Genomic DNA, 23,812 nt, shown 5'->3' with positions numbered 1-23,812 from the left:
GTGGACTGTCTACAGGCGTCACATGCAACTCCTGGAACGATTCCATCAGCGCTGCCTCCGGAAAATCCTGCAAATCTCTTGGGAAGACAAGCGGACAAACGTCAGCGTGCTGGAAGAAGCAGAGACCACCAGCAAGCTTCCGAGCACAATTCAAAGTGCTGGTGTTGACCTATAAATCCCTAAATGACTCCGGCCCAGTTTACCTGTCCGAATGGATTCTCCCCTATGAACCATCAAGGTTGTTAAGATCTTCTGGAGGGGCTTCTCTCGGTCCCACCACCCTCGCAATTGTGTCTGGTGGGGACGAGGGACGGAGCCTTCTCGGTGGTGGCCCTTCTGTCCTGACTTTTAGAAAGCTGGTGAAAACTTGGCTCTGGAATTTAGCATTTGATGAGTGAGTCAATAACTCTTGACCACACGGACAGATGGTGATGAATTGTGATTTCATTTTGACGACTTGGCCTTATGTAATTATATGATTGCTTTTTAATGTATTTTATGTATTAGTGTGTTATGGGGTGTGATGTTTTAAACTATTGTTTATGAATATTTGTTGTAAACCGGCGTGAGTCCCTCTCCGGAGGTCGAGAAGACCGGTATATAAAAGTTCTAAATAAATAAATAAATAAATGAAGCAATGGTCCTCTGCCACCAACTCCGCTGGACCGGCCACGTTGTCCAGATGCCCGACCACCGTCTCCCAAAGAAGTTGCTCTACTCCGAACTCAAGAACGGAAAACGGGATGTTGGAGTACAGGAAAAGACATTTAAAGACGGGCTCAAAGCCAACCTTAGAAACTCAGGCATAGACACTGAGAACTGGGAAGCCCTGGCCCTTGACCACTCCAGCTGGAGGTCAGTTGTGACCAGCAGTGCTGCAGTATTTGAGGAGGCACGAATGGAGGGCGAAAGGGAGACGCGTGCCAAGAGGAAGGCGCGTCAAGCCAACCCCAACCAAGACCGCCTTCCACCTGGAAACCAATGCCCTCCTCACTGCAGAAGAAGATGCAAAGCAAGAATAGGGCTCCACAGCCACATACGGACCCACAAGAATATTGGAAGACAATCATCCTCGGAAAGCGAGGGATCGCCTAAGTAAGCTGGGGGGCGCGGGGAGGCCCAGGCTGTGGTGGGACTTCAGGAAGGGACGCTCCTCTCTCTCTCTCTCTCTTTCTGGGGGGCCAATGGGGAAGAAGCAAGTTCTCATAGGCACAAAAGGCATCACAGCAAAGGGTTGTTGCTGTAAGTTGTTTTCCAGGCTGCCTGGCCAGGTTCCAGAAGCATTCTGGAAGTTTCCCCTCCATCTCTTTCTGGCAGGCATCCTCAGAGGTTGGAAACTTGCAAACTGGGCAAGTGGGGCTGACATACTCCAGAGGACAGGAGCAGGATTCAAAACAATCTTGACAGATTAGAGAGATGATGGGACAAAACTAACAAAATGAAGTTCAACAGGGACAAATGCAAGATACTCCACTTTGGCAGGAAAAACAAAATGCAAAGAGACAGAATGGGGGACAATGAGGCCTGGCTTGAGAGCAGGACATGTGAAAAAGATCTTGGAGTCCTTGTGGACAAGTTAAACATGAGCCAGGAATGTGATGTGGCGGCAAAAAAAGCCAATGGGATTTTGGCCTGCATCAATAGGAGCCTAGTGTCTAGATCTAGGGAAGTCCTGCTACCCCTCTATTCTGCTTTGGTTAGACCACACCTGGAATATTGTGTCCAATTCTGGGCACCACAATTGAAGGGAGATATTGACAAGCTGGAATGTGTCCAGAGGAGGGCGAGTAAAAGGATCAAGGGTCTGGAGAACAAGCCCTATGAGGAGTGGCTTAAGGAGCGGGGCATGTTTAGCCTGAAGAAGAGAAGGCTGAGAGGAGATATGATAGCCATGTATAAATATGTGAGAGGAAGCCACAGGGAGGAGGAGGGAGCAAGCTTGTTTTCTGCTTCCCTGGAGATTAGGACGCAATTGAACAATGGCTTCAAACTACAAGAGAGGAGATTCCATCTGAACATTAGGAAGAACTTCCTGACTGTGAGAGCCGTTCAGCAGTGGAACTCTCTGCCCCGGAGTGTGGTGGAGGCTCCTTCTTTGGAAGCTTTTAAACAGGCTGGATGGCCATCTGTCAGGGGTGATTGGAATGCAATATTCTGCTTCTTGGCAGAATGGGGTTGGACTGGATGGCCCAGGAGGTCTCTTCCAACTCTTTGATTCTACATCCCTAAACGTTTTCCTTCCATCTCTCTCTGGCAGGCATCCTCAGAGGTTGGGAGGGAGGCCTGTTGCAAACTGGGCAAGTGGGGTTGACATACAACCCTGTGGAGTGATGCCCAGGGTGGGAGAGAGAAAGAACTCTTCTCGGTTGGAGGCAAGCCTGGATGTTTCAATTGATCACCTTCATTTGCACTGAATGGCCTTGCAGGTCCAAAGCCTGGCTGCTTCCTGCCTGGCTTCCCACAGATATATAAACCTCACTTGCCTACTTTCCCACAGATCTCATCCCTCTGAGGATGCCTGCCATAGGTAGGTGTGGGTGGGAATGCTTCTGGAACATGGCCACGCAGCCCGGAAGACTCACAGCGACCCAGTGATTCCACCCATGAAAGCCTTCAACAACAAAATGCAGAATATCAATGGCTGTTAATGGGAAAACCCGTTGAATGCAAAACCGAGACTCCAGATGCACTGGCCGAATTCAGAGTGCTCAGGAGACAAGGAAGGGGATGCGGGGAAAGATCCAGGGCCCAGAGTTCCACTCTTTGGAAGCCCCTGAAAGCCTCAGGAGGACCTGGCAAGGGAGCCCCAAACCTTACATAAATGTACTGAATTGTATTTTGGGGTCTGCTGTATTCCTAGTGTCTCAAATGTATGGTGAAGGCACCTGGTCCCCATCCCCTCTATTTACATACACCCCTTGGAATGGAGAGTCCAGTGCCGTCAGTAAATATCCCTCTAGCGCTCTCCCAAGCCGAGACACGGAGTCCCTTTTGTGTGTGAGTGACAGATAAGACAAACCCTTTAACAATAGGGATGTTTTGCACTGTTTACCTAGCCAGGTGTGTCCAGAGGTCTAGGATTCCCATGGAAGGCAAAGATAATGTCTGGAAGCTCTGTCAAACTGGCTACGTGCTAGCAGACTGAAAGTGAACCCGGCGAAGACTGAGATTCTCTGGCATGGCCGCCCGGCAGGTCTGACTCCTCCGTTGCCCACCCTATCTCCATCGTTCACTATTAAGAACTTGGGTGTCGTCCTAGATTCACACCGGACAATGGAACCTCAGGTCGCTGCCAGCAAACAGGCCTTTTTTCATCTACGACAAGAGAGACAATTGGCTGTGGCAACAGTCATCCATCCCACGGTCACATATAGAATCATAGAATCGTAGTGTTGGAAGAGACCTCCTGGGCCATCCAGTCCAACCCCATTCTGCCAAGAAGCAGGAATATTGCATTCAAATCACCCCTGACAGATGGCCATCCAGCCTCTGCTTAAAAGCTTCCAAAGAAGGAGCCTCCACCACACTCCAGGGAAGAGAGTTCCACTGCTGAATGGCTCTCACAGTCAGGAAGTTCTTCCTCATGTTCAGATGGAATCTCCTCTCTTGTAGTTTGAAGCCATTGTTCCATTGCGTCCTAGTCTCCAGGGAAGCAGAAAACAAGCTTGCTCCCTCCTCTCTGTGGCTTCCTCTCACATATTTATACATGGCTATCATATCTCCTCTCAGCCTTCTCTTCTTCAGGCCCAGCTCCTTAAGCCGCTCCTCATAGGGCTTGTTCTCCAGGCCCTTGATCATTTGAGTCGCCCTCCTCTGGACACATTCCAGCTTGTCAATATCTCTCTTGAATTGTGGTGCCTAGAACTGGACACAATATTCCAGGTGTGGTCTAACCAAAGCGGAATAGAGGGGTAACATGACTTCCCTAGATCTAGACACTATGCTCCTACTGATGCAGGCCAAAATCACATTGGCTTTTTTGTCGCCATATCGCATTGTTGGCTCATGTTTAACTTGTTGTCCACGAGGACTCCAAGATCTTTTTCACACGTACTGCTCTCGAGCCAGGCATCGTCCCCCATTCTGTATATTTGCATTTCGTTTTTCCTGCCAAAGTGAAGTATCTTGCATTTGTCCCTGTTGAACTTCATTTTGTTAGTTTTGGCCATTCATCTCTCTAATCTGTCAAGATCGTTTTGAATCCTGCTCCTGTCCTCTGGACTAGCCCTTCATCTAAGTCATTAATAAAGATCCTGAGCAGGACCGGGCCCAGGACAGATCCCTGCGGATGGCACTCCGCTCGTCACTTCTTTCCAAGATGAAGAGGAAGCATGGACTATTGCAACACCTTGTATGTTGGCCTTCCGATGTCTACGACCCGAAAGCTTCATATTGTTCAGAACGCGGCAGCCAGATTACTTACAAGAACGCCCATGAAATGCCATATAACACCAGTGCTGCAACATTGACATTGGCTTCCAACTTATTACCGTGGCCTGTCTAAGATGCTAGTTCTGACCTTTAAAACTCTTTACGGCCAGGGTCCATCGTACCTTAGGGACCGCCTCTCCTTCTCCCATCATCGGAGGCCGCAACGACCAGCCCAACGCGACTTACTCTATATACCGGGTCCTAGAGAAGTGCATTTGGAAAGGAACAGACGCAGATGGGCTTTCTCTATCTTTGCCCCTGCCTTACGGAATTCCTTGCCACCCTACTTGAGAGCCATGCGTGACTTAGGACCTTTTACTCTAGCACTTAAGACCTGGCTTTTCACTAGAGCATTTGATCTCTGTTAATTTTTAATTTCTGTATGTATGCATTTTATCTTTTACAATTTAGCTTGTAAGTCGCCTGGAGCATTCTCGGATGGAGGGCGATTAATAAGTAATTAAATATAATGATGATGATGATGATGATGATAAACTTTATTTATACCCCACTCCATTATTATGGTATATTGTTATAAGTCTAGTGTGTGTGTGTGTGTTAAAGAAAGCCTTGCAGAAAAGCCTTGCAAAGTGTTAATGATTAACTGCAGCTGCAAAACTAGCTCAGCTAAGCAAGGCCAGGCCACACCTTTTGAATGTAACAGTTTTTTGAGGCTTTTGCAAATGGTTAGCAGTTGGCTGTTTGACTTGCTGGAGAGCAGATGCAAGAAGCTTATGCTATGGTGAAGTAGCTATGTACTTCACCATAGATTTATTCCGTATTACTTACAGAGACTATATAAGTGTGCCAAGCTGTTTTATTTTCAACTCTGCAACCAAGAGTAAAGCTCTACTGTTTTATTTCTTCTGACTGGTCTGTGTCTTTGGCATTGGGTTTTTGGTCATGTTAGACATTGCTTGTTGTTGTTCATTCGTTCAGTCGTCTCCGACTCTTCGTGACCTCATGGACCAGTCCACGCCAGAGCGTCCTGTTGGCCGTCACCACCCCCAGCTCCTTCAAGGTCAGTCCAGTCACTTCAAGGATGCCATCCATCCCTCTTGCCCTTGGTTGGCCCCTCTTCCTTTTGCCTTCCACTTTCCCCAGCATAATTGTCTTCTCTAGGCTTTGCTGTCTCCTCATGATGTGGCCAAAGTACTTCAACTTTGTCTCTAGTCTCCTTCCCTCCAGTGAGCAGTCGGGCTTTATTTCCTGGAGGATGGACTGGTTGGATCTTCTCGCAGTCCACGGCACTCTCAGAACTTTCCTCCAACACCACAGCTCAAAAGCATCTCTCTTCCTTCGCTCAGCCTTCCCGAAGGTCCAGCTCTCACATCCGTAGGTGATTACAGGGAAGACCATGGCTTTGACTAGGCAATGGATCTTGGTTGCCAGTCTGATGTCTCTACTCTTTACTATTTTATCGAGACTGGACATTGCTCTCCTCCCAAGTGTCTCCTGATGTCCTGGCCACAGTCTGCATCTGCAGTAATCTTTGCGCCTAGAAATACAAAGTCTGTCACGGCCTCCACATTTTCTCCCTCTATTTTCCAGTTGTCAATCATTCTTGTTGCCATAATCTTGGTTTTTTTGATGTTTAGCTGCAACCCGGCTTTTGCGCTTTCTTCTTTCACCTTGGTTAGAAGGCTCCTCAGCTCCTCCTCGCTTTCGGCCATCAGAGTGGTGTCATCTGCATATCTGAGGTTGTTAAAATTGATTCAGCGCAACATCCATCTCCCCCAGGGGGACTCGGTACAGCTTAGATGAGGCCACGCTCATCAGAACAGTACACACATTATAATACAAAAAAAAAAAAACATAACAATACCAGGAAATAAATAAGATGAATAAATTAGCCTTTCAAATGGGTTCCCGACCCTCTGGATTGCCTTTTGTCTTCCGTGCCTGGCACTGTCGTCTTCTTCAGAATTGGACATTAAGTCAATCAAGGGATCATCTGCATACCCACACCATCACCCTCCTCAGTTTTGCGCCCTCCATAGGCTGTCCTCGCAACTGAATGGACCTTTAAACCCTCCCAAAATAGGCAGTTCTTCCTGCCATGGGGAACCACTCCTTCCCACTGTGACACCAATGGAACCCCCGCCAATCATGGCGCAGATCCTAGCTGTCTCATATCATAACCCATCAGGAGGGAGGCGTGGGAGGTCCGAATAGCTGAGAAGGTCCTGCAGCCCTCCCTCCCTCCCTCCTCAGGAGACCCCAAACCACCCAAATTCTCCAAATGTATAAACAACCAGGGTCTCTTTATCTGACCTCCCTCCAAAACTCATTAGGGGAAGAATTATGGAAGCTGGAGTCCAAAGAAGTAACTTTGGACCAATAATGTAGTAACACAGGAAACTTTATTACACTGTGGACAGTGGCTTAATATATATGTATATAAATAAAAATGTAATGTTCGTTAGTGGGATTAACAGAACTCAAAAACCGCTGGACGAATTGACACCAAATTTGGACACAAGACACCTAACAACCCAATGCATATCCTTCACTCAAAAATAATGATTTTGTCATTTGGGAGTTGTAGTTGCTGGGATTTATATTTCACCTACAATCAAAGAGCATTCTGAACCCCACCAAAAATGGAATTGAACCAAACTTGGCACACAGAACTCCCATAACCAACAGGAAATGCTGGAAGGGTTTGGTGGGCAGTATTCTTTGGTTTTGGAGTTGTAGTTCACCTACATCCAGAGATCATTGTGGACTCAAACAATAATGGATCTGGACCAAACTCTGCATGAATACTCAATATGCCCAAATGTGAACACTGGTGGAGTTTGGGGAAAATAGAATCTTTACATTTGGGAGTTGTAGTTGCTGAGATTTATAGTTCACCTGCAATCAGAGCATTCTAAACCCCACAAACAATAGATTTGGGCCAAACTTCCCACAAAGAACCCTCATGTGGGCCACAGCAACGCGTGGCAGGGGATGGCGAGTCTATATAAATAAAAATGTAATGTTCGTTTGTGGGATTAACGTAAGTCAAAAACCACTGGACGAATTGCCGCCAAATTTGGCCACAAGACACCTACTAACCCAAGGAGTGACCATCACTAAAAAAAAATTGATTTTGTCACTTGGGAGTTATAGTTCCTGGGATTTATAGTTCACCTACAATCAAAAAACATTCTGAACTCCACCAATGATGGAATCAAACCAAACGTGGCAGACAGGACTCCCAATACCAACAAAAAACACTAGAAGGGTTTGGTGGACATTGACCTTGAGTTTGGGAGGTGTAGTTCATCTACACCCAGAGAGCACTATGGACTCAAACAATGATGGCTCTGGATCAAACTTGGCACGAATACTCAATATGCCCAAATGTGAACACAATGGACTTTGGGGAAAATAGAGCTTGACATCTGAGAGTTGTAGTTGCTGGGATTTATAGTTCACCTACACTCAGAGAGCATTCTGAACACCACAAATGACAGAATTGGGGCAAACTTCCCACACAGAACTCCCATGACCACCAGAAAATACTTAAGTCTATCAAGACCAAACTAAACATACCTGGCTCCCTCAGCCATTCTCTACAGCCCTTCCCAGGAGACATTCCAGCATCTCAACATCTTGCTTGAGTTGTGCTGTCCGGAACTGGACGCAGGGTCATTCCAGGGGAGGTCTGAACCAAGTCTAGAAGAGAGTGGGCTCAAACTTGCCCGGATCTAGACCTCACCCTCCCATTGGGACAGCCTAGAAACACACTGGCTTTTTTTAAAGCTGATGTAGCACACTTTGTAAAAAAACAATTTTTATTCAAAGACCAAAAACTAAAGAAAGCATATTTATACAAATGACAATTTTGGTATTTATTTTTTTACTCAAATTATTAAAGTCTTGAGTCTGGCTTGTTTATAGTGTCAGGAGTGAATAGAAAACATACTGCAAGTCACTTCTGGTGTGAGAGAAGCAGACGCCTACAAAGACGTTGCCCAGGGAATGTCTGGATGTGTTACCATCCTCCTGGGAGGCTTCTCTCATGTCTCCGAATGGGAAGCTACGGCTGACAGACAGGAGCTCACTCCTTCTAGTGGATTCGAATGGCCAACCTTCAGATCTGCAGTTCAGCCAAGCACAAGGGTTTAACCAATTGCGCCAGTCAGGCTAAAATAATACAATTGCATCAACACAGTTGGAGTAACAATGAACACAAGTCAAGGTCAAAAGTCCAATTAATGCAGACAACGCGAGTACTGCAGATCCAGGTCAGGAGGAAGAAGAAACAAAAGCCAAGGTTACAGTCCAATAGTCACATTCCAGGAGTTCATTTAACAGAGTTGATAAAGTAACAAGCAGGAAATCAAGAGTACAAACTGAATTCAGAGTCCCAAAGTCAAGCCAGAAAGTCAGGGATACAAACAAAGTCCTGGTTCATAAATGAAACCAGAAGTCAGTCCAGAATTTACGGTCAACTCTTCAGGGTAGAACAAAGTCCAGAAAAGGGTTACAGGTACATGGCTGGAGCCCAAATTTCTAACTGAGGGTCGGAAGAGCCAAGGCGTGAGTCAAAAGTATGAAGATATATTATCTGCAACCAAAGGGCTATTCTTTTTCAGAACCCTTTTATCCAGAGATCTCAGCTGCTGCTCCTTTCAGCAAACCTTCACAGATCATCCTAGAAGCCTGTGATGTTTTTTTCTTGTGGAGGAGGTTAGGTGAACCCCCTCGGAGCTTGCTGCAATACTGAGAAGAGTGCCCCTCTGAGTGAATCCTGCTCCCAGTAGCCGTTGACAAAGACCTCACAAACTGAAGCTCTTTATTTCCATGACTTTTCCTCTGTGTGGGTCCTTTCATGGGAATGCAGACTGCCACTCTGAGAGAAGCTTTTTCCACATTCCATGCATTTATATGGCTTTTCCCCTGTGTGGGTCCTATGATGGGAACGTAGATTTTCACTGCGATTAAAGCTCTTTCCACATTCCTTGCATTGATATGGCTTCTCCCCTGTGTGGGTCATTTGATGGGAACGCAGATATCCACTGTGACTGAAACTTTCTCCGCATTTCATGCATTTATATGGCTTCTCCCCTGTGTGGGTCCTTTGATGGATTCGCAGACTTGAACTGCGAGTGAAGCTCTTTCCACATTCCATGCAGTTATGTCGCTTCTCTCCTGTGTGGATTCTTTGATGGGAACGTAGACTGTCACTGCGAATGAAGCTCTCTCCACATTCCTTGCATTTATATGGCTTCTCCCCCGTGTGGGTCCTTTGATGGATACGCAGACTTGAATTGTGACTGAAGCTCTTTCCACATTCTATGCAGTTATGTGGCTTCTTCCCTGTGTGGATGCTTTGAAGGTAACACAGATATCCACTCTGACAGAAGCTTTCTCCACATTCCATGCAGTTATGTGGCTTCTCCCATGTGTGGGTCCTTTGATGGGAATGTAGGCTGCCACTCTGACAGAAGCTTTTTCCACATTCCATGCATTTATATGGCTTCTCCCCCGTGTGGGTCCTTTGATGGATACGCAGACTTGAACTGCGACTGAAGCTCTTTCCACATTCCATGCAGTTATGTGGCTTTTCCCCTGTGTGGGTCCTTTGATGGATACGCAGACTTGAACTGCGACTGAAGCTCTTTCCACATTCCATGCAATTATGTGGCTTCTCCCCTGTGTGGATCCTTTGATGGGAATGTAAATATCCACTGCGACTGAAGCTTTCTCCACATTCCATGCAGTTATGTGGCTTTTCCCCTGTGTGGGTCCTTTGATGGATACGCAGACTTGAACTGTGACTGAAGTTCTTTCCACATTCCATGCAATTATGTGGCTTCTCCCCTGTGTGCTTCCTTTGATGGACACGCAGACTGTCACTGCGAATGAAGCTCTCTCCACATTCCTTGCATTTATATGGCTTCTCCCCTGTGTGGGTCCTTTGATGGATACGCAGACCTGAACTGCGACTGAAGCTCTTTCCACATTCCATGCAATTATGTGGCTTCTCCCCTGTGTGCTTCCTTTGATGGACACGCAGACTGCTACTCTCACTGAAGCTCTTTCCACATTCCATGCATTTATGTGGCTTCTCCCCTGTGTGCTTCCATTGATGGGACCGTAGATGGTCACTCCGACTGAAGCATTTTCTACATTCCATGCATTGATATGGCTTCTCCCCTGTGTGGGTCCGTTCATGTACAGTAAGAGATGTTTTCCTATCAAATTGTTTTTCACATTCCATACACTGATGCAACTTCTCCCCTGTGTCTGATCTAGGATAGGGAGGTAGAGAGCTTGCCATTCTTTTATATTTCAAATATTATGCCAGATGTTCACATATATAACTCCTGCACTGCACTGTTTCTGTATTGCTGTAGCCTTCTTCTGGCTTTCCCAAGCCTCTCTTTTTTCAGAACAATATTACCACCACCCTTAATAGCACAGGTGTGTAGCTTGAAATATATTTTTTTACTCCTTGTTTTTTCTTGTTGTCTTTGCTGTGTATCTTGAAGTCACTTTAGATTTGCAGCACTCCATGGGCAAAGCTCTCACAAGGTGTTCTTCGCAGAACTTGTTCAGTAATTACCTGCCAGACAAATGAGAGGAAAATCTCTTCAGGAGTTGAACAGGGAAAGATCTCATGGAACATGAAGAGGAAGTCTAGTGCTTTAGCAAACCCAGGGGAAGAGGGGAGGTGCCCATTGCCAGGTAACAAATACTTTGAAACTTGCCCAGCAACGAACAATCCCTTCTGAGGTACAAAGGGGACGGGGCCCTAATGTTCTCTGTGTGTGGTTTCTTACACTACAAGGTGTTCTAATTAGGTGCCTTTCTAATTCTCAGCCAGAGGAGTCCTGGGCCTCTCTCAACTACAAACTCTAGAATCCTGCAGGGAACAGACACAGGATTTCAAAGGGGAAACACTCTTCTCCTACTTGGAAGGCCAGATGCTAACTTTTCGGAGGCTGCAGGGATTCTTTTTGGGCCTTCTCCTTTTGAGTCCACCCTCCCCTCCTTTCTTTGCAGGCCCCTCCGCCCTCCTCTTCCTGCCTCCTGAAGGCATTGACATCCTTCCCGCCCTTCCTTTGCTCATGAATGGGGAGCGGTGGATGGGTTGCAGGCTTCACTGATTACCTTCAGCTCCGCAGTGTGGTGTGTCTGTTTTGAAAAATGTGTTTCTTAAAAACATGAGCTTGTGTTCCCAAAACACAACTGTTTAGGTTTCACTATTTTAAACATTTCTTATTAATGGTGTATGAGTTGTAATTCATTTTAAAGGAAAGGGATGAGAATGTAGACCTGGAGACTGGAATTGAATCAGCCTCTGCACCAGGTGGGCTTTGGAGAGGAGGGCATCCCATCATGGGGAGACCGCAGAAGAGAAGGCCCTCCTGGTTTCCATTGGTGATTATATTTATTTTTATATATAATGTTACATATATATTTATGTAACATTGCTGACTGGTCTGACCTTGAAGGAGCTGGGGGTGGTGACGGCCGACAGGGAGTTCTGGCGTGGGCTGGTCCATGAGGTCATGAAGAGTCGGAGACGACTGAATGAATGAACAAGACAGAACATTGCTTTTATCTGCACCCTCATTTTTTATACATTCTTACTTAAAAGTGGGAGGGGAAAAGAAAAATGGGGGGGGGGGAAGAGATAGGTTTTTGATCAATATTACATTCAGTTTGGTTATTTGGGTTTCTGATTCAGAAAATTACACTGGAGAGAACACATCAGCTCTACTTTCTGATACAGAACATATGCCATCCAGTATTCGCCATCTGCTAGTCACAAGAATTATAATATGTAGATTTGATATGATATATTGTTTGAATGGAATTGAATGAAAGAATGAATGAGTGAGTTAATAACTTTGAAGACACCATTCAAAAAGATTAAGGCCCACAATGACTAAATCATTAACTACCTAGGGCAATAGGCACGATGGCTCTGGAACGTCTCCTCTCAAGAAGCTGAGCTAAACCTGCTCCTTGGTTCAACGAGGATCTGGCAGCGATGAAGCGAATGAAGAGATTCGAGTGCGTGTGGTATTCAGAGCCTAGCGAGTCAAATCCACAAGATATAAATACTAAACTGAATCAAATACAGAATTCTGAAAAACGAATCAGTTGAACCTGGATCTCTCTTCTCTTCCCTCTTCAAGGGGCTCAAAATGGGGGACAAATATATGATTGTATGAAGGGAGGGAGGGAGAGAAGGGAAGAAAGGGAGCAAGGAAGGGAGCAAGGAAGGAAGGGCGGAAGGAAGAGAGGAAGAGAGGAATGAAGTAAGGAGGGAGGTAAGTAAGAAAGGGAGGGAGGGAAAGAAGAGAAGAAAGGGATGAAAGAAGGGAGCAAAGAAGGAAGAGTGGAAGGAAGAGAAGAAGGGGTGAAAGGTGGAATGAAGTAAGGAGAGAAGGAAGAAGGGGAGGGAGGGAGGGAGGGGGGAGGAGAGGAAGGAAGACATGAAGGGAGGAATGAAGTAAGGAGGGAGAGAAGTAAGAAGGGGGAGAAGAAGGGATGAAACAAGGGAAGAAAGGGATGAAAGAAGGGAGCAAAGAAGGAAGAGTGGAAGGAAGAAAGGAAGGGGTGAAAGGTGGAATGAAGTAAGGAAGGAGGGAGAGAAGGAAGAAGGGGAGGGAGGGAGGAAGAGCAGAAGGAAGAGAGGAAGGAAGACATGAAGGGAGGAATGAAGTAAGGAAGGGATGAAGAAGGAAGAAAGGGAGGGAAAGAAGGGATGAAAGGGATGAAAGAAGGAAGAGCGGAAGGAAGGGATGAAAGGTGGAATGAAGTAAGGAAGGAGGGAGAGAAGGAAGAAGGGGAGGGAGGGAGGAAGAGCAGAAGGAAGAGAGGAAGGAAGACATGAAGGGAGGAATGAAGTAAGGAGGGAGAGAAGTAAGAAAGGGGGGAAAAGAAGGGAGGAAAGAAGGGAGGAAAAGGAAGAATGAAGGGGAGAATGAAGTAAAGAAGGAGGGAAAGAAGAAAGGGAGGGAGGAAGAGAAAGGGATGAAGGAACAGCAGGGAAGGAAGGGATGAAGAGAGGAATGCAGTAAGGAAGGAGGAAGAGAGGGAGGAGGGAAGAGAGGAATGAAGTGGGGAGGGAGGGAGGAAGAGCAGAAGGAAGAGAGGAAGGAAGACATGAAAGGAGGAATGAAGTAAGGAGGGAGAGAAGTAAGAAGGGGGGAAGAAGGGATGAAACAAGGGAAGAAAGGGATGAAAGAAGGGAGCAAAGAAGGAAGAAAGGAAGGGGTGAAAGGTGGAATGAAGTAAGGAAGGAGGGAGAGAAGGAAGAAAGGGAGGGAGGAAGAGCAGAAGGAAGAGAGGAAGGAAGACATGAAGGGAGGAATGAAGTAAGGAGGGAGAGAAGTAAGAAAGGGGGGAAAGAAGGGAAGAAAGAGATGAAAGAAGGGAGCAAAGAAGGAAGAGCGGAAGGAAGAAAGGAAGGGGTGAAAGGTGGAATGAAGTAAGGAAGGAGGGAGAGGAGGAAGAAGGGGAGGGAGGAAGAGCAGAAGGAAGAGAGGAAGGAAGACATGAAGGGAGGAATGAAGTAAGGAAGGGATGAAGAAGGAAGAAAGGGAGGGAAAGAAGGGATGAAAGGGATGAAAGAAGGGAGGAAAGAAGGAAGAGCGGAAGGAAGGAAGGGATGAAAGGTGGAATGAAGTAAGGAGAGAAGGAAGAAGGAGAGGGAGGGAGGAAGGAAGAGCAGAAGGAAGAGAGGAAGGAAGACATGAAGGGAGGAATGAAGTAAGGAGGGAGAGAAGTAAGAAAGGGGGAAAAGAAGGGAGGAAAGAAGAGAGGAAAAGGAAGAGAGGAATGAAGGGGAGAATGAAGTAAAGAAGGAGGGAGAGAAGGAAGAAAGGGAGGGAGGAAGAGAAAGGGATGAAGGAACAGCAGGGAAGGAAGGGATGAAGAGAGGAATGCAGTAAGGAAGGAGGAAGAGAAGAAAGAAAGGGATGAAGGAAGGCAGCAAGGAAGGAAGAGCGGAAGGAAGAGAGGAAGGAAGGGGGAGAGAAGGAAGAAAGGGAGGGAGGGACAGAAGGGAAGAAAGGGATGAAGGGAGCACGGAAGTAAGGAAGGAGGGAGAGAAGGAAGAGAGGGAGGAGGGAAGGGAGCAATGAAGGAAGAGAGGAATGAAGTAAGGAAGGAGTGAGAGAAGGAAGAGAGGGAGGGAGACAAGCAGCGCCAGCCTCCCTCCCTCGCAGGGCCCCTGGCTTCCCTAAAGCCCACTCTGGAAGGAAAGAAGCCCTTTCAAAACAGTGTGTGGAATCCCAGGAGGAGGAGGCCCGTCCACGAGGAGTCTCCTGCCCATCCCATCCCTCCCTCTCACACTCCCGAGTAGGCCTTCCTCCCCTCCCCTTCCACTCCCACACGGGAGGATTCCACTCCACCTGGGAAGCCTGGCTGCCTCTCCCTCGGCTAGGCCCAACCGGAAGCAGCGCCGCTCTCACTTCCGCCCTCCTTCCCCCTGTCTCCAACTGCCTGGCCGTGACGTCACCCCGGAGGCCTACTTCCGCCCGGCGCTGTCATGGCGGGAGGAGGCGTGCGCCCAAAGAGGGGCGGGGCTTCGCCTTAAAGGAGCCGGGCTGCAGGAAGGAGGCTGGGAGAGAGACACACACAGAAGGCTGTTCCTCCCATAGAATCATAGAATCATAGAATTGGAAGAGACCTCCTGGGCCATCATCCAGTCCAACCCCATTCTGCCAAGAAGCAGGAATATTGCATTCAAAGCACCCCTGACAGATGGCCATCCAGCCTCTGTTTAAAAGCTTCCGAAAAAGGAGCCTCCACCACACTCCCTCCGGAGCAGAGAGTTCCACTGATGAACGGCTCTCACAGTCAGGAAGTTCTTCCTAATGAAGCCTGGCCTCTCCTTCCAAGGGGAGGGACAGGGCCCGGCCTGGCTGTGGTGGGACTTCCGGGAGGGAGGCTCCTCTCTCCATCTGTGGGGGGGGGGGGGTGTCATAGAATCATAGAATCCAAGAGTTGGAAGAGACCTCCTGAGCCACCCAGCCCAACCGCATTCTGCCAAGAAGCAGGAATATTGCATTCAAATCACCCCTGACAGATGGCCAGCCAGCCTGTTTCAAAGCTTCCAAAGAAGGAGCCTCCACCACACTCCCTCTGGGGCAGAGAGTTCCACTGCTGAACAGCTCTCACAGTCAGGAAGTTCTTCCTCATAAAATCCTAGAATCCAAGAGTTGGACGAGACCTCCTGGGCCATCCTCCAGTCCAACCCCATTCTGCCAAGAAGCAGGAATATTGCATTCAAATCACCCCTGACAGATGGCCATCCAGCCTCTGCTTAAAAGCTTCCAAAGAAGGAGCCTCCACCACACTCCGGGGCAGAGTTCCACTGCTGAACGGCTCTCAGTCAGGAAATTCTTCCTCATGTTCAGATGGAATCTCCTCTCTTGTAGTTTGAAGCCATTGTTCCCTTGCGTCCTAGTCTCCAGGGAAGCAGAAAACAAGCTTGCTCCCTCCTCCTCCCTGTGGCTTCCTCTCACATATTTATGCATGGCTATCATATGTCCTCTCAGCCTTCTCTTCTTCAGGCTAAACATGCCCAGTTCCCTAAGCCGCTCCTCGTAGAGCTTGTTCTCCAGACCCTTGATCATTTGAGTCGCCCTCCTCTGGACACATTCCAGCTTGTCAGGTCCCAAAAGCATTCTCCTCTGACCTTTTCCCTGCATCTCTCTCTGGCTAAAGGCATCCTCAGAGGTTGGGAGGGAGGCCTGTTGCAAACTGGGCGAGTGGGGCTGACATACATCCCTGTGGAGGGATGCCCAGGGTGGGAGAGAGAAAAAACTCTTCTCTGTTGGAGACAAGCCTGGATGTTTCCATTGATCACCTTCATTCGCATTGAATGGCCTTGCAGGTCCAAAGCCTGGCTGCTTCCTGCCTGGCTTCCCACAGATATATCAACCTCACTTGCCTGCTTTCCCACAGGCCTCACCCCTCTGAGGATGCCTGCCATAGACAGGTGTGGGCGGGAATGCTTCTGGAACACGGTCACGCAGCCCGGAAGACTCACAGCGACCCAGTGATTCTGGCCATGAAAGCCTTCGACAACAAAATGCAGAATATGAATGGCTGTTAGTCTGAGAACTCGGTGAATGCAAAACCCAGAGACTCCGTGGCCAGGACTGGGATTTCCTCTGGATGAGAAGAGGCCTCTCCCTTTCCAGGAGACCTTCTCTCGTGGCCTGGCCAGGCTCTGAGTGCTCAGGAGGCGAGGAAGGGGATGCGGGGAGAGACACAGGGCCCAAAGTTCCACCATTTGGAAGCCCCTGAAAGCCTCAGGAGGACCTGGCAAGGGAACCTCAAACCTTTCATAAATGTATTGAATTATATTTTGGGGTCTGTTGCGTTCAGAGATTAAGCGCTGACATTAGAAATGACAACATGGAACATGTAAGACACCAGACTTGGAGGAACATCATCCTTGGGATAAGAGAGATTGCCTAAGTAAGTAAGTAAGTAAGTAATATATACAAGATTCAGCGCTGCCATCAGAAATTGCAAGTAAACATTAAAGTGGTGGCAGATAATCCAGGCACGTTTCCCTTGTTTCTTTCTCAATCCATATCTACATGGACGAACACAAACACAAGTGAGGAAAAAAGCTTTTACTTTCAAGATCTTAGGAGACCAAAAAATGTTCTATTGTTGGTATCTTACCCCCCAAATATTGGCCAAATTTTATAAAGGCTGCTGGAAATGCGGAGACCAATTAGGCACCTATTACCACGTATGGTGGCAATGCAAAAAAGTAAAAAGCTTTTGGAAAGAGATACATTCACATACACAAAGAATTCTGCAGACTAAATTCGAGTTGAAACCAGAGTATTACTTTCTACATCTATTAGATTTTGATCCAGGGCTAAATAATGATAAGTTACTGTATTACTTGTCAGCCGCGGCAAGAAATGTTCTAGCTAGAAAATGGAAATCTAAAGAACTCCCTGCACTCGAATCTTGGATTCTCAAAATTAGGGAATATATGGATATGGACGACTTGGCGAATATGGTTTATGAAAAAAGTAATAAGAGGAGGATCGACTGGCAACCACTGAAGAAATATTTAGAGGAAAGGAAAAACATCCAGATACAATAACAGTGAAGGTGTTATAAAAAAATTTGTTACGAAGAAACTAGAAAGCAAGTATTATTTTGTTTAACCCTGTGGACTCTACTGGAAGTCAACCATATGTTTAACATGTCATCCCACCTCACTCTCCTCCCTTACCTTCCATCGCCCCACCCCCTATTCTCCCAATTTTACTTCATAGAATCATAGAATCAAAGAGTTGGAAGAGACCTCATAGGCCATCCAGTCCAACCCCATTCTGCCAAGAAGCAGGACTATTGCATTCAAATCACCCCTGACAGATGGCCATCCAGCCTCTGCTTAAAACTTCCCTTCCCTTGTACTTCCCTTTATCCCTCCCCTTTGTATTGTATGTCATAATTATAGAAAATCTGCATAATAAAGATTATATATATATATATATATAATGATCTTAGGAGACCTATTCGTTTCGGACTACAACTCCCAGGGTCCTCCAACCCTTCTGGCAGGCCTTTCTGCTGGGATGATGGGAGTTGTAGTCCAAAAGACACATTCCCTCCACTCTCTGGAGCAGGGATTCCCAAACTATATTCCTTCAGGATTTCTTGGACTTCAACACCCAGAAGCCTCAACTATCTTGGCCCAAGATCAGGGATTCTGGGACATAGGAGACCCCAGGTGAAGGCCAGGTGATGGCACACTGGGAAGATGAAGAGAAAACTATATGCATCAGGCTATTTTCCCAGTGACCATGGATATGCCCTAAATATACTTTAATACCTCCAAAATAAAACTCTAGAGACGAGACTAAAATTAACCAATGAAGTTTACTGAACAATCAAGGTGAATCAAAACAAGGTATACAAAGGTGCAGTTTGAATTTTGATGGTATAGAATTAGAATAGTAAGGAACAGGTATCAGGTATAACTGAGGTAAATATACATAACAGGAGGCTAGGAGGTATAATGGTGGTATGTGCTTTGAGGTAACAACAACTATATTTTCTATGAGGTAAGCACTCTCTATAAACTCTGGGGCATGTACTATCTAATCTATATGGCAAATATAGATCCTGAGACGGGATAATGCTTCCATGGCTGAACAGCTCTCACATCAGGAAATGCTTCCTCATGTTTAGGTGGAAGCTTCTTTCCTGCAATTTGAATCCACTGCTATATATATTTGGCTCCAGAGCAGCAGGAAAAACTGGCCCTTTTCTCCTCAATGGGACATCCTTCCGAATACTGGCTCTCCTGTCCGCTCAGCCTTCCTTTCCTCCAAACTAAACATACCCGGCTCCCTCAGCCATTCTCTACAGCCCTTCTCTGGAGACATTCCAGCATCTCAAAATCTTGCTTGAATTGTGCAGCCCGGAACTGGACGCAGGGTCATTCCAGGGCAGGTCTGATCCAAGTCTAGAAGAGAGTGGGCTCAAACTTGCCCGGATCTAGACCTCACCCTCCCATTGGGACAGCCTAGAAACACACTGGCTTTTTTAAGCTGATGTATCACACTTTGTAAAAAAAAAAAACAATTTTTATTCAAAGACCAAAAACTAAAGAAAGCATATTTATACAAATGACAATTTTGGTATTTATTTTTTTTTAAAAAAATTATTATTATTATCTCTGTTTCCTTTAAATGCTGTTCTATACTTCATCATTTAGTCAATCTGTCCATCTCAACTGACGGACGTGAATCTTCACCATTCTTTGTCTTCCATTCTCTGCAGTTAGGGAGATGTGCTGTGTATCCGAATGGACCCTTTGCCAACAGTGGAGATTAAACAGTCTCAAATACGGAAAGGAGTTCTCTCTAAGCAGGGGTAAGTATACACAAAGCAAGGCTGATGATCTCGGGTTCAAATGCTCTCCTGATATACAGCCTCAGGTTTATTAAACAAACACAAAGATAAGCCAAACAATATTTGCCTTTAAGAAAGCTAAAGTCTTGAGTCTGGCTTGTTTACAGTGTCAGGAGTGAATAGAAAACATACTGTAAGTCACTTCTGGTGTGAGAGAAGCAGACGTCTACAAAGACGTTGCCCAGGGAACGTCTGGATGTGTTACCATCCTGCTGGGAGGCTTCTCTCATGTCTCCGAATGGGAAGCTATGGCTGACAGACAGGAGCTCACTCCTCTTTCCAACCTTCAGATCTGCAGTTCAGCCAAGCACAAGTGTTTAACCCATTGTGCCAGTCAGGCTAAAATAATGCAATTGCATCAACATAGTTGGAGTAACAATGAACACAAGTGAAGATCAAGAGTCCAATTAATGCAGACAATGCGAGTACTGCAGATCCAAATCAGGAGGAGGAAGAAACAAAAGCCAAGGTTACAGCCCAGTAGTCACATTCCAGGAGTTCATTTAACAGAGTTGATAAAGTAACAAGCAGGAAATCAAGAGTACAAACTGAATTCAGAGTCCCAAAGTCAAGCCAGAAAGTCAGGGATACAAACGAAGTCCTGGTTCATAAATGAAACTAGGCAGTCAGTCCAAAATTTACAGTCAAGTGTTCAGAATGCAACAAAATCCAGAAAAGGGTTCCAGGTACATGGCTGGAGCCCAAAATTCTAACTGAGGGTCAGAAGAGCCAAAAGTATGAAGATATGACATTATCGGCAACCAAAGGGCTATTCTTTTTCAGAACCCTTTTATCCAGAGATCTCAGCTGCTGCTCATTTCAGCAAACCTTCACAGGTCATCCTAGAAGCCTGTGATGGGTTTCCTTGTGGAGGAGGTTAGGTGAACCCCTTCGGAGCTTGCTGCAATACTGAAAAGAGTGCCCCTCTGAGTGATTCCTGCTCCCAGTAGACGTTAACAAAGACCTCACAAACTGAAGCTCTTTATTTCTATGACTTTTCCTGTGTGGGTCCTTTGATGGGAATGTAGACTGCCACTCTGACAGAAGCTTTTTCCACATTCCATGCATTTATATGGCTTCTCTCCTGTGTGGGTCCTTTGATGGGAACGTAGATGTTCACTGCGACTGAAGCTTTTTCCACATTTCGTGCATTTATGTGGTTTCTCCCCTGTGTGGGTCCTTTGATGGGTATGCAGAGAGTCACTGCGACTGAAGCTTTTTCCACATTCTATGCATTTATATGGTTTTTCCCCTGTGTGGGTGCTTTGATGGGAATGTAGATTGCGACTATGAGTGAAGCTTTCTCCACATTCCTTGCATTTATATGGCTTCTCCCCTGTGTGGATCCTTTGATGAATGCGCAGATCTCCACTCCGACTGAAGCTTTTTCCACATTCCATGCACTTATATGGCTTCTCTCCTGTGTGGTTCCTTTGATGCTGACGCAACGCTCCATTCTCACGGAAGCTCTTACCACATTCCATGCATTTATATGGCTTCTCCCCTGTGTGGGTCCTTTGATGGGTATGAAGAGTCCCACGGTGCCTGAAGCTCCTACCACAGTACATGCATTTATATGGCTTCTCTCCTGTGTGGGTCCTTTGATGGGAACGTAGAATGTTACCGCAACTAAAGCTTTCTCCACATTCCATGCATTTATATGGCTTCTCCCCTGTGTGGGTACTTTGATGGGCACGAAGAGTCGAACTCTGACCGAAGCTTTCTCCACATTCCATGCATTTATATGGCTTCTCCCCTGTGTGGGCCCTTTGATGGGCATGAAGACTCCCACTGTGACTGAAACTCTTTCCACATTCCATGCATTTATGTGGCTTCTCCCCTGTGTGGGTCCTTTGATGGGTATGAAGAGTCCCACTGCGACTAAAGCTTTCTCCACATTTCATGCATTTATATGGCTTCACACCTGTGTGGGTCCTTACATGGGAATGTAAACTGCTATTTCTACTGAAACTCTTTCCACACTCCATGCATTTATAAGGCTTCTCCCCTGTGTGGGTCCTTACATGGCAACGTAAACTGCCACTCCGACTGAAGCTTTCTCCACATTCCATGCATGTATATGGCTTCTCCCCTGTGTGGGTCATTTGATGGGAACGCAGACCTGAACTGTAACTGAAGCTCTTTCCACATTCTATGCAGTTATGTGGCTTCTCCCCTGTGTGGATCCTTTGATGGGAATGTAGATTGTCACTGTGAATGAAGCTCTTTCCACACTCCTTGCATTTATATGGCTTCTCCCCTGTGTGCTTCCTTTGATGGTTACGTAGACTGCCACTCCAACTGAAGCTTTCTCCACAGTCCATGCATTTATATGGCTTCTCCCCTGTGTGCTTCCTTTGATGGGTACGTAGACTGCCACTCCGACTGAAGCTCTTTCCACATTCCATGCAGTTATGTGGCTTTTCCCCTGTGTGGATCCTTTGATGGGAACATAGAGTGCCACTCTGACTGAAGCATCCTCCACATTGCATGCATTGATATGGTTTCTCCCCTGTGTGGGTCCTTTGATGGGAATGTAGTTTGTCACTGCGACTGAAGCTCTTTCCACATTCCATGCATGTATATGGCTTCTCCCCCGTGTGGGCCCTTACATGGGAATACAGCCTGCTACTACGACTGAAGCTCTTTCCACATTCCCTACATTGATATGGCTTCTCCCCTGTGTGGGTCCTTAGATGGGTATGTAGAGTGCCACTCTGACTGAAGCTTTCTCCACATTCCATGCATTGATATGGCTTCTCCCCTGTGTGGGTCCGTTCATGCACAATAAGAGAACTTCCCCTATTAAATTGTTTACCGCATTCCATACACTGATATAACTTCTCCCTTGTGTCTGATCTAGGATAAGGAGGTAGAGGGCTTGCCATTCTTTTACATTCAGAATTCAAGTATTATGCCAGCGGTTCACTGATATAACCTCGTGAACAGCACAGATTTTGTATTGCTGCAGTCTTCTGCTTGTTTTCCCAAGCCTCTCAGCACAATCCTATCCCCCCTTTATACTTTAGCACTCCTCGGGCAAAGCTCTCACAGTGTTCTTCACAGAACTTGTTCAGAAGTTACCTGCCAGACAAATGAGAGGAAAATCTCTTCAGGAGTTGAACAGAGAAAGATCTCATGGAACATGAAGAGGAAGTCTAGTGCTGTAGTAAACCCAGGGAAGAGGGAAGCTGCCCATTGCCAGGTGACAAATACTTTGACACTTGCCCAACTACGAACAATCCTTCCTCAGGTACAAAGGGGACGGGGCCTAAGGATTCTCTGTGTGCGATTTCTTACACTGCCAGGTGTTCAGGGAGGGGCCTTTCTAATCCTCAGCCAGGGGGGTCCTGGGCCTCTCTCAACTACAAACTCTATAGAGTCCTGCAGGAAAGAGACACAGGACTTCAAAGGGGAAGCAGGCTCTTCTCCTCCTTGGAAGGCCAGACTCATAACTTTTCTGAGGCTGCAGGGATTCTTCCTCCGCCTGGTTTTTTGGGCCTTCTCCTTTTGAGTCCACCCTCCCCTCCTTTCTTTGCAGGTCCCTCCACCCTCCTCTTCCTGCCTCCCGAAGGCATTGACATCCTCCCCGCCCTTCCTTTGCTCATGAATGGGGAGCAGTGGATGTGTTGCAGCCACCCCAAGCTTCACATATTTCCTCCAGCTCCGCAGTGTGGTGTGTCTGTTTTGAAAAATGTGTTAAAGAATTAGCTTTTGTTCCCGAAACACAATTGTTTACGTTTTACTATTTTAAGCTTTTCTTATTAATGATCCATTAATTGTAATTTATTTGCAAGGAAAGGCATGAGAATGCAGAGCTGGAGACTGGAATTACATCAACCTCTGCACCAGGTGGGCTTTGAAGAGGAGGGAGGCACATCATGGGGAGATGCAGTGGTTCTTAACCTGCGGGCTGCAGACCACCAGTGGGCCATGAAGACAAAAACCGCGCCCTTGAGCGCTCCCAAATACCTGGGAGTCACTCTGGACCGTGCTCTTACCTACACATCAGAAATCATCCGGGCGTCCCCTGGGCAACGTCCTTGCAGATGGCCAATTCTCTCACAACAGGAGCAGTTGCTCCTGACATGACCAAAAAAAAAAAAAAAAAAGCACTGCCTGAATATCAAGCAAAAAGTGGGTGCTAGAAACAATATCGAAACATACAAAAGCTGACTGGCACAACCTGGGAATCACAACCAAATACAGTTAAGACATCTGCCCTTGCTACTCTGCAGCTGAGTATGCATGCCCAGTGTGGAACACATCTCACCACGCTAAAACAGTGGATGTGGCTCTTAATGAGACATGCTGGATTATCACGGGATGTTTGCGTCCTACACCACTGGAGAAATTACACTGTTTAGCTGGTATTGCACCACCTGACATCTGCCGGGAAGTAGCAAAAAATAGTGAAAGGACCAAGCCACCCTCTTTTCAGATATCAGCCAGCACGTCAAAGACTTAA

The 23,812-nt window shown here is 46.7% G+C and overlaps 2 protein-coding genes across 2 annotated transcripts in view; one reads left to right on the top strand and one right to left on the bottom strand.

Moving 5' to 3' along the window:
- The window catches only part of LOC132765349 (bromodomain-containing protein 2), a 463,888-nt gene that overhangs the window by 206,482 nt on the left and 233,594 nt on the right, over nt 1-23,812 (top strand). The gene's annotated exons all lie outside the window — the stretch shown is intronic.
- The window catches only part of LOC132774361 (zinc finger protein 721-like), a 38,672-nt gene continuing 23,817 nt past the window's right edge, over nt 8,958-23,812 (bottom strand). Inside the window, exons 3-4 of the mRNA XM_067464993.1 lie at nt 20,340-21,935; nt 8,958-10,495 (exon numbers count right to left, since the gene is read on the bottom strand). Of these exons, the coding sequence (XP_067321094.1) occupies nt 9,221-10,495; nt 20,340-21,935 (2,871 nt within the window). The 3' untranslated portion in view covers nt 8,958-9,220. The remainder of the gene's footprint in view (nt 10,496-20,339; nt 21,936-23,812) is intronic.

Source organism: Anolis sagrei, chromosome 2 (assembly GCF_037176765.1).
Source record: "Anolis sagrei isolate rAnoSag1 chromosome 2, rAnoSag1.mat, whole genome shotgun sequence".
Lineage (NCBI taxonomy): Eukaryota > Metazoa > Chordata > Lepidosauria > Squamata > Dactyloidae > Anolis > Anolis sagrei.
This window is presented reverse-complemented; position numbering and strand designations above follow the sequence as displayed.